Here is a 14975-nt window from a genome sequence, read left to right on the forward strand (position 1 = left end):
ACTCATCTCAGTAAGCCTGCCGTTAACATGGCATTCCATTCTATCAGCGGCTTATATTCAACAGACAGTGAGTCCAGACAGTTACTATGATGTTGTTTGTCTCAGCTGGACTTCTGATAGTTCTGAGATTTAATCACTTGTATTTCCCTGTCCAGGATATGAATCACCTGTCAGGGGATCAGCAGGGTAGTAGCAGTGAAAGGGACGGCACAGTGGGAGCAAATCAATTACTGTATCAATGAATGACACCAGTGACAAGTCGGGAGTGCAATGAAAAGACTCGGGATCAATGCCGATTTGAGCTTGTTGTCGTGCTGTTTCTCCAAGCTGTCAGATGGTCTGTGTCGGTGTGTGAGAGCACTTAGTTCATGGCCAGGATCCGCTTGGTGGGAAACCCTGGTGGATTGTGGTGAACGGCATTAAGATCAATTCAAAGGGAATCAGCATGTTTGTAGTTGATGGTCCAGGGGTTTTATGTCGGGGTTGTTGTAGTAAATGGTAGGCCATTTGCTTGGGAATGGCAAGTCCCTTACCAACTGCACTCTGAAATAACTATGTATATCAAACAATGGTATTTGTGTATGATGAATCAATATCAAAGCTCTTAAGACAATGAAAAGGACATGTTTTACAGTAAAAATGCAACCCATGAGGTATGATCTGCTGATAATCTCAGGGAACATTGAGTGGGCTACTGCCTGGAGCTAAAACCACGTGAACTCCTCAGCACTCAGAGAAACACTCCTCAGGGACACTCCATGAAGTGGAATGTGGTGGAAATGTTAGATGCTGTCTTAAATGGACAAGAGGTACATTACTCAACCCACCCACCATTCTAATGGGGAGTCCGGCATTGTGTCTGACTATTAGCTGACGTAAACAGAAAAACAGGAGCATGTGGTCTGTGACTAATGCCAAGCAACTGTATATAAAGCACTTTTAAAGGTGATGAACTCCAAACAACGTTGGGGCCTTAGAACCTCTACTCTCTTATCTCTCTAAGTGTACTAAGCTCTCTCTGAGACAATGATGATAGGAGACGGTAATGTATTCTTCATCTGTTCATTAAATGGGGTGTCTGAACGTCCATAAACACGTTGGTTGTTCTATAAATAGCCTGCCCCATTCTATTGGTTCTCTGCCGCAGGGCTATTTTGAGTCTCGGTTGTCAATCGGCCACGGGTGACGCATTTCCCCTGGGGATCGGTGCCCTCTCTCAGAGGTGAGCTAGCTACCAGGGAGACAGGGGGAAATAAACAGACTATTCTGGTCTCTGGCTGGCTGACTGGCTGTCTGTCTCACTGTCTGTCTCTATCTCTCTCCCTATCCTTATCAAGAGGAGCAGTGAGTCAGGCAGATTGAGTTGTTAGACAAGAACATTACTATAACTTTAGGCAACATCCTGTTGCTGTTCTGCTTTGTTTTCCTATTTCGGTTTTAGGGTGCAATCCTATAGATGAATGAGGAAGACAAATTTCGGTTGAAGGCATTCAGTTGTGCAACTGACTATGCATCCGGTTTTTCTTTCCCTATAAAGATAGTTGTTGTTGTTTGCTGTTGTGGGAGGTGAGGTGTTTGTGGCACTGCTTATGGTTTGATGTGCCGGCAAGGGCATTATAGTTTTGTGTTTTTAATCATTTTTTAATTCATTTTTTAAAAACTTTTATTCGAAATTCGGTTTAGTTTCAGTTAGTTTGCAGACTTGATTTACTAGTTTTTATTCCGTTTTGGTTTGATAATAACATTTATATTTTGTTTTTATTTTATTTCAGTGTTAGGAACAGAATGTGGCCTATGCGTGGGAGGCTAGTCTTGTGGACCTGCCAGACTCAATGAATAACTGAACCAAAGCTTTGTCTCTTTTTTAATAGTCATTGGAATGAGGCAGGTTTCATGCTCATTTAAAGCCAGGGGGGAAGTAAGCCGGTACGGTCTGGTACGGTGTAGGCCTACTGGCAAAAGAGATAGTGGCAGTATGTTGTACCTGTAAAAAATGAGCCTCTCTCTATAATTAAAACTAAGATGGAAAGAAAACTGCTATTATACCGCCTGGCAGCCACTTGAGAAATGAGCGAATAGACTTTAGAACAGATGGTATGAACTCCAAAATGCGGTGTATACCAAAATGCGGTGTATACCAAAATGCTGTGTATACCAAAATGCGGTGTATACCAAAATGCTGTGTATACCAAAATGCTGTGTATACCAAAATGCTGTGTATACCAAAATGCTGTGTATACCAAAATGCGGTGTATACCAAAATGCTGTGTATACCAAAATGCTGTGTATACCAAAATGCTGTGTTTCCCAAAAATGTGGTGTATACCAAAATGCGGTTTATATCACTAGTCGGGACCGAGACATGCACGGACACCAGTGGATACAACAATCAATTCAGGCTACAAGTTTGCCTAATGACAATCAACGAATGTCATTACACTTCTTGGTATTTTAATAGATGCCCCTTTTCATTCATCAAATGACAGGTGCAAAGTGCACTGTTTTAGATGCTGGAATTATTTTAGAGTGGATGAACATGCGCAGGTAGCCTGCTTATCAAGTGATTTGTTTGACAATCAATGAAAACAACATGCCAGGTTGTGTTCTTGCCACATTTAAAGGTAATAGATTTTTACAGTTAAATGACATGGCTTTACTGCTAGGCCCACACATTTTTTTTCACACATTTTCACATATAGGAAAATCAACTCAAATGTTATTTGTCACATGCAGCAAATACAACAAGGTGTAGACTTTACTGTGAAATGCTTACTTACGAACCCTTTCCCAACAATGCAGAGTTACAAAGTAAGAAAGGAATTTTAAAAAAGGAAATAGTAACACACTAAAATGCCATACCGGGGAAAAAAATGGTATCTACTTTCACCCAAGTCTAAAGCACACTGCTACAGTCTGTTGTCCTCGGAAAGAGGTTGCCGTTTGCATTGTCTACGTGCAGCTAGCTGGTGGCTGTCTCACTTTGTCTTTTTCCTTCAATTGTTTGAATGCTTCTTTGTGGTGTTCAGGTGAACTTCAGGTTGGTAGGGGTTTTCCCTTTGATCTCCATACCACACCTGTACCATCTTCTAACACAACAATACATTTACTTTTGTCTGTCACAGCAATGTCATCAAAATAATAATAAGGCGACCAAAGGAAGTGTTGGCTTTGTGGATGACCAGTGAAATATACCTGCTGGAGCGTGTGCTACGGGTGGGTGTTGCTATGGTGACCAGTGAGCTGAGATAAGGCGGGGCTTTACCTAGCAAAGACTTATAGATGACCTGGAGTCGGTGGGTTTGGCGACGAATATGTAGTGAGGGCCAGCCAACAACAGGTCGCAGTGTTGGGTAGTACAGTATATGGACAAAACGGATGGCACTGTGATAGACTACATCCAGTTTGCTGAGTAGAGTTTGAGGCTATTTTGTAAATGACATCGCCGAAGTCAAGGATTGGTAGGATAATCAGTTTTACGAGGATATGTTTGGCAGCATGAGTGAAGGAGGCTTTGTTGCGAAATAGGAAGCCAATTCTAGATTTAATTTTGGATTGGAGATGCTTAATGTGAGTCTGGAAGGAGATACCTAGGTATTTGTAGTTGTCCACATATTCTAAGTCAGAACCGTCCAGAGTAGTGATGCTAGTCGGGCGGGCGGGTGCAGGCAGCGATCGGTTGAAGAGCATGCATTTAGTTTTACTAGCATTTAAAAGCAGTTGGAGGCTAAGGAAGGAGTGTTGTATGGCATTGAAGCTCATTTGGAGGTTTGTTAGCATAGTGTCCAAAGAAGGGCAAGATGTATGCAGAATGGTGGATCAGAGAATCACCAACAGCAAGAGCAGCATCATTGATATATACAGAGAAAAGGGTCTGCCTGAGAATTGAACCCTGTGGTACCCCCATAGAGACTGCCAGAGGTCCGGACAACAGACCCTCCGATTTGACACACTGAACTCTATCTGAGAAGTAGTTGGTGAACCAGGCGAGGCAGTCAAATCAAAATCACATTTATTTGTTACATACACATGGTTAGCAGATGTTAATGCGAGTGTAGCGAAATGCTTGTGCTTCTAGTTCCGACAATGCAGTAATAACCAACGAGTAATCTAACCTAACAATTCCAAAACTACCACCTTATACACACAAGTGTAAAGGGATAAAGAATATGTACATAAAGCTATATGAATGAGTGATGGTACAGAACGGCATAGGCAAGATGCAGTAGATGGTATCGAGTACAGTATATATGAGATGAGTAATGTAGGGTATGTAAACAAAGTGGCATAGTTTAAAGTGGCTAGTGATACATGTATTATTTAAAAATGCAGTAGATGATATAGAGTACAGTATATACATATACATATGAGATGAGTAATGTAGGGTATGTAAACATTATATTAAGTAGCATTGTTTAAAGTGGCTAGTGATATATTTTGCATCAATTTCCATTATTAAAGTGGCTGGAGTTGAGTCAGTGTGTTGGCAGCAGCCACTCAATGTTAGTGGTGGCTGTTTAACAGTCTGATGGCCTTGAGATAGAAGCTGTTTTTCAGTCTCTCAGTCCCTGCTTTGATGCACCTGTACTGACCTCGCCTTCTGGATGATAGCGGGGTGAACAGGCAGTGGCTCGGGTGGTTGTTGTCCTTGATGATCTTTATGGCCTTCCTGTGACATCGGGTGGTGTAGGTGTCCAGGAGGGCAGGTAGTTTGCCCCCGGGGATGCGTTGTGCAGACCTCACTACCCTCTGGAGAGCCTTACGGTTGTGGGCGGAGCAGTTGCCGTACCAGGCGGTGATACAGCCCGACAGGATGCTCTCGATTGTGCATCTGTAGAAGTTTGTGAGTGCTTTTGGTGACAAGCTGAATTTCTTCAGCCTCCTGAGGTTGAAGAGGCGCTGCTGCGCCTTCTCACCACGCTGTCTGTGTGGGTGGACCAATTCAGTTTGTCTGTGATTTGTACACTGAGGAACTTAAAACTTACTACCCTCTCCACTACTGTCCCACCGATGTGAATAGGGGGGTGCTCCCTCTGCTTTTTCCTGAAGTCCACAATCATCTCCTTAGTTTTGTTGACGTTGAGTGTGAGGTTATTTTCCTGACACCACACTCCGAGGGCCCTCACCTCCTCCCCGTAGGCCGTCTCGTCGCTGTTGGTAATCAAGGCTACCACTGTAGTGTCGTCCGCAAACTTGAGTCTGCCGATAAGAATGCGGTGATTGACAGTCTAAAGCCTTGGCCAGGTCGACGAAGACGGCTGCACAGTACTCTATTTTTCCGATGGCGGTTATGATATCATTTAGGACCTTGAGCGTGGCTGAGGTGCACCCATGACCAGCTCGGAAACCAGATTGCATAGTGGAGAAGGTACGGTGGGATTAGAAATGGTCGGTGATCTGTTTGTTAACATGGCTTTCGAAGATTTTAGAAAGGCAGGGTAGGATGGATATTCGTTTATAACAGTTTGAGTCTAGAGTGTCTCCCCCTTTGAAGAGGGAGATGACCGCGGCAGGTTTCCAATCTTTGGGGATTTCAGACGATACAAAAGAGAGGTTGAACAGGCTAGTAATAGGGGTTACAACAATTTCGGCGGATCATTTTAGAAATAGAGGGTACAGATTGTCTAGCCCAGCTGATTTGTAGGGATCCAGATTTTGCAGCTCGTTAGTGAGCATAGGACAGGACAGAGAGAGTACAGTTGGCTTCTTCCTGAAATTACAAATGTTGGGAATCATATGTGGCATCAACCATCGCTCTCTCTCTGGTATACTGATTACACAAATTAGTCCCAATTACCCTGCCATGAACCCACACACACACACACACACACACACACACACAAACACACACACACACAGAGGCCCTCGTTAGTACCTGTTGGGGAGGAACAGCAGGTTTGATTTAGATGCAGTAAGGTGACAGTGACAATGCAATTAAGCCCTGGACGTGACCAGCTCACCTGACCAAGATACAGATTTACTACCTACTGCTGCTTTTGGCACACTGCTCGGCCAAAATGCCACAACACAATATCTTTGTTTACGGTTTGTCTTAGCCTTGATTAATTCACTTTCACCATTTAACACAACTCTCTTTTCCTTCCAGAAGAGTACAAAGCAAGGATTAGGCTTTGATAGTTTTGCTGATAAGGCAATGCGGCAGGATTTAATAAACCAATGAACTGCCATGTTAACTTGCCAAAGGTGGATGGTTCAGAGTGAGAAAGCCTGTGATTAAAGGCAGAGTAAAGTTGCAGCACTGCAGAAACCACAGTCTCTCTCTCTCTGTGAGGGTGAACCAGACAGACACAATAAACCCACATCATCAGAGATGGGATATAGCCTCGCTCAAAAGCCTTACACTCAAAGGAGGGCATAGGTAAATAAATAAATAATAAAGTGCATTCAGAAAGTATTCAGACCCCTTCCCCTTTTCCACATTTTGTTACGTTACAATCTTGTTCTAAAATTTATTTAAAAAAAAAATTCTCATCAATCTACACACATTAATGACAAAGCAAAAACAGTTTTTTAGAATTTTTTGCTAAATTATTAAAAATACAAAAACTGAAATACCTTATTTACATAAGTATTCAGACCCTTTGCTATGAGACTCTACATTGAGCTCAGGTGCATCCTGTTTCTATTGTTCATCCTTGTGATGTTTCTACAACTTGATTGTTTGGAAAGGCACACACCTGTCTATATAAAGTCCCACAGTTCATGTCAGAGCAAAAACCAAAACAGATTGAAGGAATTGTTGGTAGATCTCCAAGATAGGATTGTGTCGAGGCAAAGATCTCAGGAAGGGTACCAAAACAAATTGGCAGCATTGAAGGTCCCCAAGAGTACAATGGCCTCTATCATTCTTAAATGGAAGAAGTTTGGAACCACCCAGACTCTTCCTAGAGTTGGCCACCCAGCCAAACTGAGCAATCGGTGGAGAAGGGCCTTGGTCAGGGAGGTGACCAAGAACCTGATGGTCACTCTGACAGAGAACCAGAGTCCCTCTGTGGAGATGAGAGAACGTTCCAGAAGGACAACCATCTCTGCAGCACTCTACCAATCAGGCCAATATGGTATAGTTGCCAGATGGCCCCTCAGTAAAAGGAACATGACAGCCCACTTGGAGTTTGCCAAAAGGCACGTAAAGGACTCTCAGACCATGAGAAACAAGATTCTCAGGTCTGATGAAAATAAGATTGAACTCTGTGGCCTGAATGCCAAGTGTTACATCTGGAAGAAACATGGCACCATCCCTAGGGTGAAGCATGTTGGTGGCAGCATCATTCTGGGGAGATGTTTTTCAGCAGCAGGGACTGGGAGACTAGTCAGGATCAAGGGAAAGATGAACGGATTAAAGTACAAGAGATCCTTGATGAAAACCTGCTCCAGAGCACTCAGGACCTCAGACTGGGGCGAAGGTTCACCTTCAAACGGGACAAAGACCCTAAGCACACAGCCAAGACAATGCCAGAGCCTAGACTATAACCCGACCGAAATCTCTGGAGAGACCTGAAAATAGCTGTGCAGCGACACTCCCCATCCAACCTGACAGAGCTTGAGAGGATCTGCAGAGAAGAATGGGAAAAGCTCCCCAAATACAGGTGTGCCAAGCTTGTAGTGTCATATCCAAGAAGACTCAAGGCTGTGATCGCTGCCAAAGGTGCTTCAACAAAGTACTGAGTGAAAAAAGTACTGTCTGAATACTTGTGTAAATGTGATATTTATGTTTTTTTCTGAGATAGTGAGGTATAGAGAGTCCCCAGCCTTCATTGCCCTGACAACGGAGTCCAACAACCTTATGATGGGAGAGAAGACCATTAGCTGCAGCCTACCAGGCAGGCAGTGAGACCCAGACCCAGGACCATCCAATACATAACCCAGACCAAGAAACACAGAAAGAGAGAGGCAGAGTGAGGTAGTCTGAAAGAGAGAGTCAGAACGGGGGGGGGCAGAGATAAAAAAATAAATAAAAAACACCCCTCGCTAAAACACACTGAATCATTCTCTTCCCACAATCTTCTCTGAAGAAATGATGGAGTGGGGAGGGATTATCACTGATTGAGTTGTTTAGCGACGTCGTGCCAGGGAAGCCAGGTCTATCCCCCTTTCTACTCTGGCAGGGTCCTGTTTTAATGGCGCTGACTTGTGTTCCTAGCGGGAGATGACCTGAGTGGAATGGAGCTGCAGAGTTAATCAATGAAATGCACTGCAGGAGAAGCAGCAGTGCCTACATCCTACAGCCCATCCCCCCGGGGAGGCCTATGGGGCAGGAGCAAGGCTGAGAGCGCAGGGCTGGAAATGCACAGGTCATTCACACATTATCTGGAGAACTGGACTAAAATCTAGAATGTATAGTCTATCTTATTAGGACAGGATCAGGGCTGAGGCCTGAGGCCACATACAGGTGAACGCCCAAACATAGTCTGGGAGAGGAGAGGGAGTGTAGCTACTGTATATCTCAGGTTGTGTCCTTTTCCTGCCTCTCGTGTTTTGCCGTCATATATAGTTTGTAGTGGCTCTCCTCACTTGAGTAAATTCATTACATTCTGCCCATAGATAACTAAGTACACGTTCTAGGATATTCTATCTTGTTGCAAGCAGCATGAACCATTTGGACCATGACTGTGTAGATTTGTATGCTCTCTTCCTCCATGCAAACAGCCCTGTGATGTGTGTGTATTCATTAGGATGGGAGACACGGAGATGTCTGGTTCGTTGTCTCTACACAGGGGGGGGATCCACCCGTGTATCTAGTTTATTAGCAAATCCCAAATTAAACAAATCTCACCACAGTGTGTGGCTGTCCTCTGGCGCTCCTTCCTTAATTAGACGTCTAAAAATATCAAACTCCTTGAAGACTTAATTAACCCATCGACTCTGGTGAGCGTGCAATGTTTGTATGTGTGAGTGTGTGTGTGTGTTTTGGACCAGACTTCCTCGCAAGCGTATTAAAACACGAACAATTTAGACAAGTGGGGACATTTTGCAGGTTCCCACAAGGAAAAAGGCTATTTTAGGTTTAGGGTTAGAATTAGGGATAGGAGTTAGGGTTAGGGGTTAAGGTTAGAGTTAGGTTAAGGGGAATAAATTGTTTGGATCACACAAGGATAGTACAACAAATGTGTGTGTGTGTGTTGGTGTGTTTGTGTGTTTGTGTGTGTGTGTGCCATCTGAAGGATATAAAATGATATCTCCCTTGGTATGTGTGTGTGGCCCAGTTTTGCTTATTTGTGTGGCATCATCATGGCACATTTTGCAAGCCCCTTACTCTGAAATCATAATATTATGAATTTCTGCCATAGAGCGCTGTGGACCCACGGGCCTTATGACTTTCAACACACAAGCCCTATTGACTACAGCCGGCTCTCTACTGTCAGATCATTGGTAAGCCAAGCTCATCACCAAGCTAGGGACCCTGGGACTGAACCCCTCCCTCTGCAACTGAATCCTGGACTTCGTGACGGGCCGGCCCGCTGACCTTCAACATTGGGACTCCTCAGGGGTGTGTGCTTAGTCCCATCCTGTACTCCCTGTTCACCCACGACTGCGTGACCACGCATGACTCCAGCACCATCATCAAGTTTGCTGATGACACAACGGTGGCAGGCCTGATCACAGACAACAATGAGTCAGTCTAGAGGGCTCCTGAGTGGCGCAGCGGTCTAAGGCACTGCATCTCAGTACTAGAGGTGTCACTACAGACCCTAGTTGGATTACAGGCTGTATCACAACCGACCATGATTGGGAGTCCCATAGGGCGGCGCACAATTGGCCCAGCGTCATCCGGGTTAGGGTTTGGCCGGGGTAGGCCGTTATTGTAAAATAAGAATTTGTTCTTAACTGACTTGCCAAGTTAAATAAAGGTTCATTTTGAGACTTAGCAGTGTGGTGTCAGGACAACAGCCTCTCCCTCAACATCAGTAAGACCAAAGAGCTGCTTGTGGACTATAGGAGAAAGAGGGAAGAGCACACCCCCATCCACATTGACGGGACTGTTGTGGAGTGGTTTGAGAGCTTCAAGTGACTTGGCGTTCACATCTCCAAGAATTTAACATGGTCCACACACAGTCGTGAAGAGGGCACGGCAGTGCCTCTTCCCCCTCAGGAGGCTGATAATATTTGGTATGGGCCCTCGGATCTTCAAAAGGTTACAACTGCACCATCGAGAGTATCTTGACAGGCTGCATCAATGCTTGGTATGGGAAATACATCTCAAAGCCTTACAGATGGAGCATCGGCTGTTGTAATTGAACTCTGCTGTACTTTTAAAGCAAAACTGTGACAGTGAGGGCTCTATTGTTACAAACCTAACACAATACCAAAAATATAAAGAGAAAGAGGGAATGTCCACTCACCGTTATACTGCTCGCAAATGTAATCTGTTATAAACATCATGGATCCATCTTACAGATCATATTTGCACTTCTCCAGAAATGCAGACGAATTTGCCAATGGACGGTGCATCTTTCTAATAAGTTAAATGAAATGGGGGGAAACCATTCATATATTTATTTCTAAATACGAGATTCACCGGCACAAAAGGCACATCTCTCCTTCCATGGGCACTGTACTTCATGGCTGGATAGGCTGCGCTTCCGCTCTCTAAATCCATGCCTTCATCAACTGCGTTACCTTTAAGACCTGCTTTTTGTGGGTCTTAAAATGGCCCATTAGCGCTGTAAAATGGCCCATTAGCACTGTAAAATGGCCCATTATCACTGTAAAATGGCCCATTAGCACTGTAAAATGGCCCATTAGTGCTGCATGAAGTCACTTTTGCGCTTGTTTTTAAGGACAAACCTCAAATATTGCCACCCCTCCCACCTCAGTGCAAGCGAGCTGATGTTAGACAGGTAAATTACCGAACCTGGTGTTAGGGCTGGAAAATGTCAGTGCCAGACGAAATTGCTAACTAACGTGCGTATGACACTTGCACCTCCTTTGTGCCAGCCGAAAATAGAGCCCGGAGAGAGGAAGAGAGAGAGAGACTTTAGTGGTAACTTCTTTATTTAACGAGCCTGTGATATTTAAATGAGTTTGTAAACAGCATGATGTCATCAGTTCGATTGAATTAACCCCTAGCCATTTGTCCAGCAGCTTCAAATAGTTTCCACAACCTTTCAACAAGTGCCATTATACAAACAGAACACCAGAATATGATACCTTTGCGTTAGGCTTGGGATTTTAGTTTGATCTTTTGAATTTCAGAAGGGATTTTCGTAACAAATAGACCCTCAATTACTCTGTATATTTTTGAAGTAATTATATTGAATTAAACCCAATTCTACTTTATTAAATTGAACTAGAACAGTTCTCTTGTATGGTTTATTTACTGCTCATAGACGTCTTGCATCAGTAAGTAAACCATCCGACAGGAATGTCAAACAGTGTTACCGCTGCTCTGCTGTGGTTTATCATGCAACATGTAACACTCTGAAGGCAAGGAGACACCACATCTCTGATGCTGCTCTCACATTCAATATTGAAGAGCCTTATGATGTGTAATGCAACCTTGGGTAAACACAGCACGATCACACTGCACGTACCTCGCTTTGAGTCTCAATCTGGGAACAGATTGCAGTCGAGGGAACAAGTCTGAGTCAGAAAAACATCTTGCCAATGGGGATGATGCCTTGCAAGAGCCTCGTCTCAGCTGCAAATGTCTTACTAGCTATAGAGAGAGAATGATAACAGAATATTACAAGTGATGTGCTGTACCTATCTTTGCCTGAGCTGTGGTTAAATGTGACTGTGGATGAATCTCCTATTCAGTTTGATCCTCTATGATCCCACTCTCACTACCTTCATTTTACCAATAAACATGATCGAGGACAGTCTGCTTTAAACTACGGCTAAGCCAATAGCCACATTGAGAAAACAACAACTCTCCTGACATACCAAAACCAAACAGCTAATGGCTAACTGTTTTCAGGTCTATGTAACAATATCCACAGTTTAAAGATAAACTGTACCTACCTACAGTAATTACTGTACCATGTAGGTAAGTACATGTTACTGCAAGTGGGGGCAAATAAACTTTGAGGTAAACCTGTGTATCTGTAGTACTCATACTATAATTACATTACAGTATCTTGTACAATCTTACTACTTCTGTTACAGGGTACCCAACCCTTCTCTCTAACCCTCTCTCTATCCCCCCTTCCCCCCCAGGTACCTCAGGATGAGTGGAGTGGTTACCCAGGGGGTGGTAAGGATGATGAGATACCCTGTCGGAGGATGAGGAGCAGCAGTTACGTCAAAGCCATGGGTGATGAGGAGAGTGGAGAGTCTGACTCCAGCCCCAAGACCTCCCCTGTGAAGACGGTCCGGCCAGACGCCCTGGTCAAGTCTGTCATGCAGAGACCACTCCTAGACTCCCAGAGGTAGGCCATGTAAAGTATCCTAGCATGTGGAACTGAGTTAAGAACGTGCCGTAAGATCACTCCACAGCTAGCTTGAAATGTCACGGATGGAGCCATCCAAATCGGCCCCTTTTGGGTGCCTCAACCTGTTGGAACGTTGTCAAGGAGGGCGGTCACGTATGTTGCGAAGCAGAAGATCCCTGGTTTGAGCCCAGTATGGGGCAGTCAGACATTGGAGGAAGCTAAGCAGTTAGCAGCACACTGACCCCCATTACACAGGTAATGCCAAAGATTTGATTCCAGATCTGTGGTTAATAAGGGCACGTTCTAGAACTTGTAGAAATACCAAATAAATGAATCAGATTTCATTTCTATAGCAAAAGGTTTAGTGTCATTGTTTATAAAGCTTTGTTAAGTGTGTGCACTGGGGGTATAAAATGAATGAATGCTGGAATGGATTAGATAGGCCATGATGCAGACACAATCACAGAAACGAGGTTAGGATGATAATGGCATGACGTTAGAACAAATGCAGCAGATTAACATGAAATTAGATTACAATACTTGTCCATTGGATGAGACGAGCAAAATTCTAACACACTGACAATGGCTCAAGCAAAAACATATCCTAGATAGATGATTCAATAAGGGGGGCAAGAATGCTGTTGTTTGCCTTTTTACAAGGCAATGCTGTTATTGGATTATAAAACTGCATATTCTAGTTCTCTTTTTCTTTACATTAAAGTCAGTGAGGAAAAGTACAACCAAAATTATCCAATGTTGTTATTTCCATAGAAATGTCTCCCCATTACAAATCTGGTTTCAGAATAGTTTTAGAGCCTTGAATTAGTTACACATAGTGTTTAAAGGGGAACACAGGTTATTTTCTCTGTGTCTACTTCTACATGAAAAAATACTATAGTATACTATGGTATAATATGGTATTATTATGGAAAACTACGATATTCACTAAAATGTTTTTGCGGACTTTACAGTACTTTTTACTGTAGTATTTACTGTTAACTATAGTATAAATACTGTAGTAAAAGAAAACTATAATATTTTCTATGGTAATTAATATAGTGCAGATTGGATACTGTAGTATTTAGTGTAGTGTTTTTGCAAAATGTACTATACTGCAGTATTTATTGTAGTGTTTTTTCAGATTGTAGTATACTGTAGTGTTTATTATAGTGTTTTTGCAGACTTTACTGTAGTATTTACTATAATGTTTTTGTTTTATTATCTTTGACATAAAGTGGTGGCTATCAGGAAACCTACTGGAGAAATACGAGCAAATTTTACATAACCTGTTGGTAGGACTGGGGTCTGAACCGGTAATAATATATTCTATAACCTGCATAGAACACAATATGGTCTATACTTGGCATGTAGGTTTCTCACTTATGGGTGGCACAAATTGGTATATGGGGGAGGGGAATGGACAGGGTATATGGAAATGAAATACGGTATAATTTACTATAGTTTTAACAAGGTGTAGTGTTTTTGCGGACTGAAGTGTTATATTTTATTTTAGCCCCCCTTTTCGTGATATCCAATTACAATCTTGTCTCATCGTTGCAACTCCCCAACGGGCTCGGGAGAGGCAAAGGTCGCGCTGCTTCTTAACACCCGCTCGCTTAACCCCGGAAGCCAGCTGCACCAATGTGTCAGATGACACACCGCTCAATTGATGACTGAGGTCAGCTTGCAGGCTTACGGCCCGCCACAAGGAGTCGCTAGAGTGCGATGAACCAAGTAAAGCCCACCCAGCCATACCCTCCCCTAACCCAGACGACGCTGCGCCAATTGTGCGCCGCCCTATGGGATTCCCAGGCACGGCCAGTTGTGATACAGCCTGGGATCAAACCCAAGGCTGTAGTGATGCTGCAACACAGTGATGCAGTGCCTTAGACCGCTGTACCACTTGGGAGGCCCCGGACTGTAGTGTTTTAGCGGACATTACTGTAATATTTTTTTGTAGATAATACTTCAGTATTTACTTTAATATTCTACAGTATACTACAACATTCTATAGTAAGTACTACAGTATGTAGAATAATCTGCAGTATACTACAATTTACTATAGAATTCTATAGTAAGTACTGTAGTATTCTATTGTAAACAGTAGTATTTTTTCATATGGGCTGTTTCTTGTCCTTGTATGGTTTGTTAATTGTCCTTGTCAATGGCTGCTGTGTTTGCCCAGTGTTTCTCCCATTTCCTTGTTACCGCACTTCCTCACCTTCACCCCTGGGGCACTCTCATATATCATTCATATCCTTGTCAATTTAGGTCGCAGAGTTATATTGCAATAAAAACGTAGTCATTTTATGAGATCCTGTGGTAGTTCAAAGGTGGATCTTAGTGTAAAATCCATCTCCCATAGACTTTCAGTCTAAATGGTTTTAGAGTTTTGTCTTGAATAAAAGGTGTTCTTCATTGTGTCAGTGCAGGTATGAGAAAGTCACTATTATCTGAGCCACAGCTATAGTTTATTCTTTATTGCGTTTTTAATTTTAGCATTATATCAGACATAAATACATTAAATTGTACTTGGCGAGTCCATCTTTCCCTGATGTATTTGTTAATGTCGCGCCACTGTCTGCC

At 43.2% G+C, this 14975-nt stretch overlaps 1 protein-coding gene across 3 annotated transcripts in view; it reads left to right on the plus strand.

Annotated features, from left to right (window-relative positions):
* dlgap2a (discs, large (Drosophila) homolog-associated protein 2a) overlaps positions 1 to 14975 on the plus strand; it is a 173319-nt gene that overhangs the window by 121204 nt on the left and 37140 nt on the right. For all 3 annotated transcript variants that reach the window (XM_036962872.2, XM_090220660.1, XM_090220661.1), the window contains exon 3: positions 12175 to 12386. In XM_036962872.2, the coding sequence (XP_036818767.2) occupies positions 12175 to 12386 (212 nt within the window). The remainder of the gene's footprint in view (positions 1 to 12174; positions 12387 to 14975) is intronic.

The sequence above is a fragment of the Oncorhynchus mykiss genome, chromosome 25 (assembly GCF_057628025.1).
Source record: "Oncorhynchus mykiss isolate SJ-2025 chromosome 25, ASM5762802v1, whole genome shotgun sequence".
Lineage (NCBI taxonomy): Eukaryota > Metazoa > Chordata > Actinopteri > Salmoniformes > Salmonidae > Oncorhynchus > Oncorhynchus mykiss.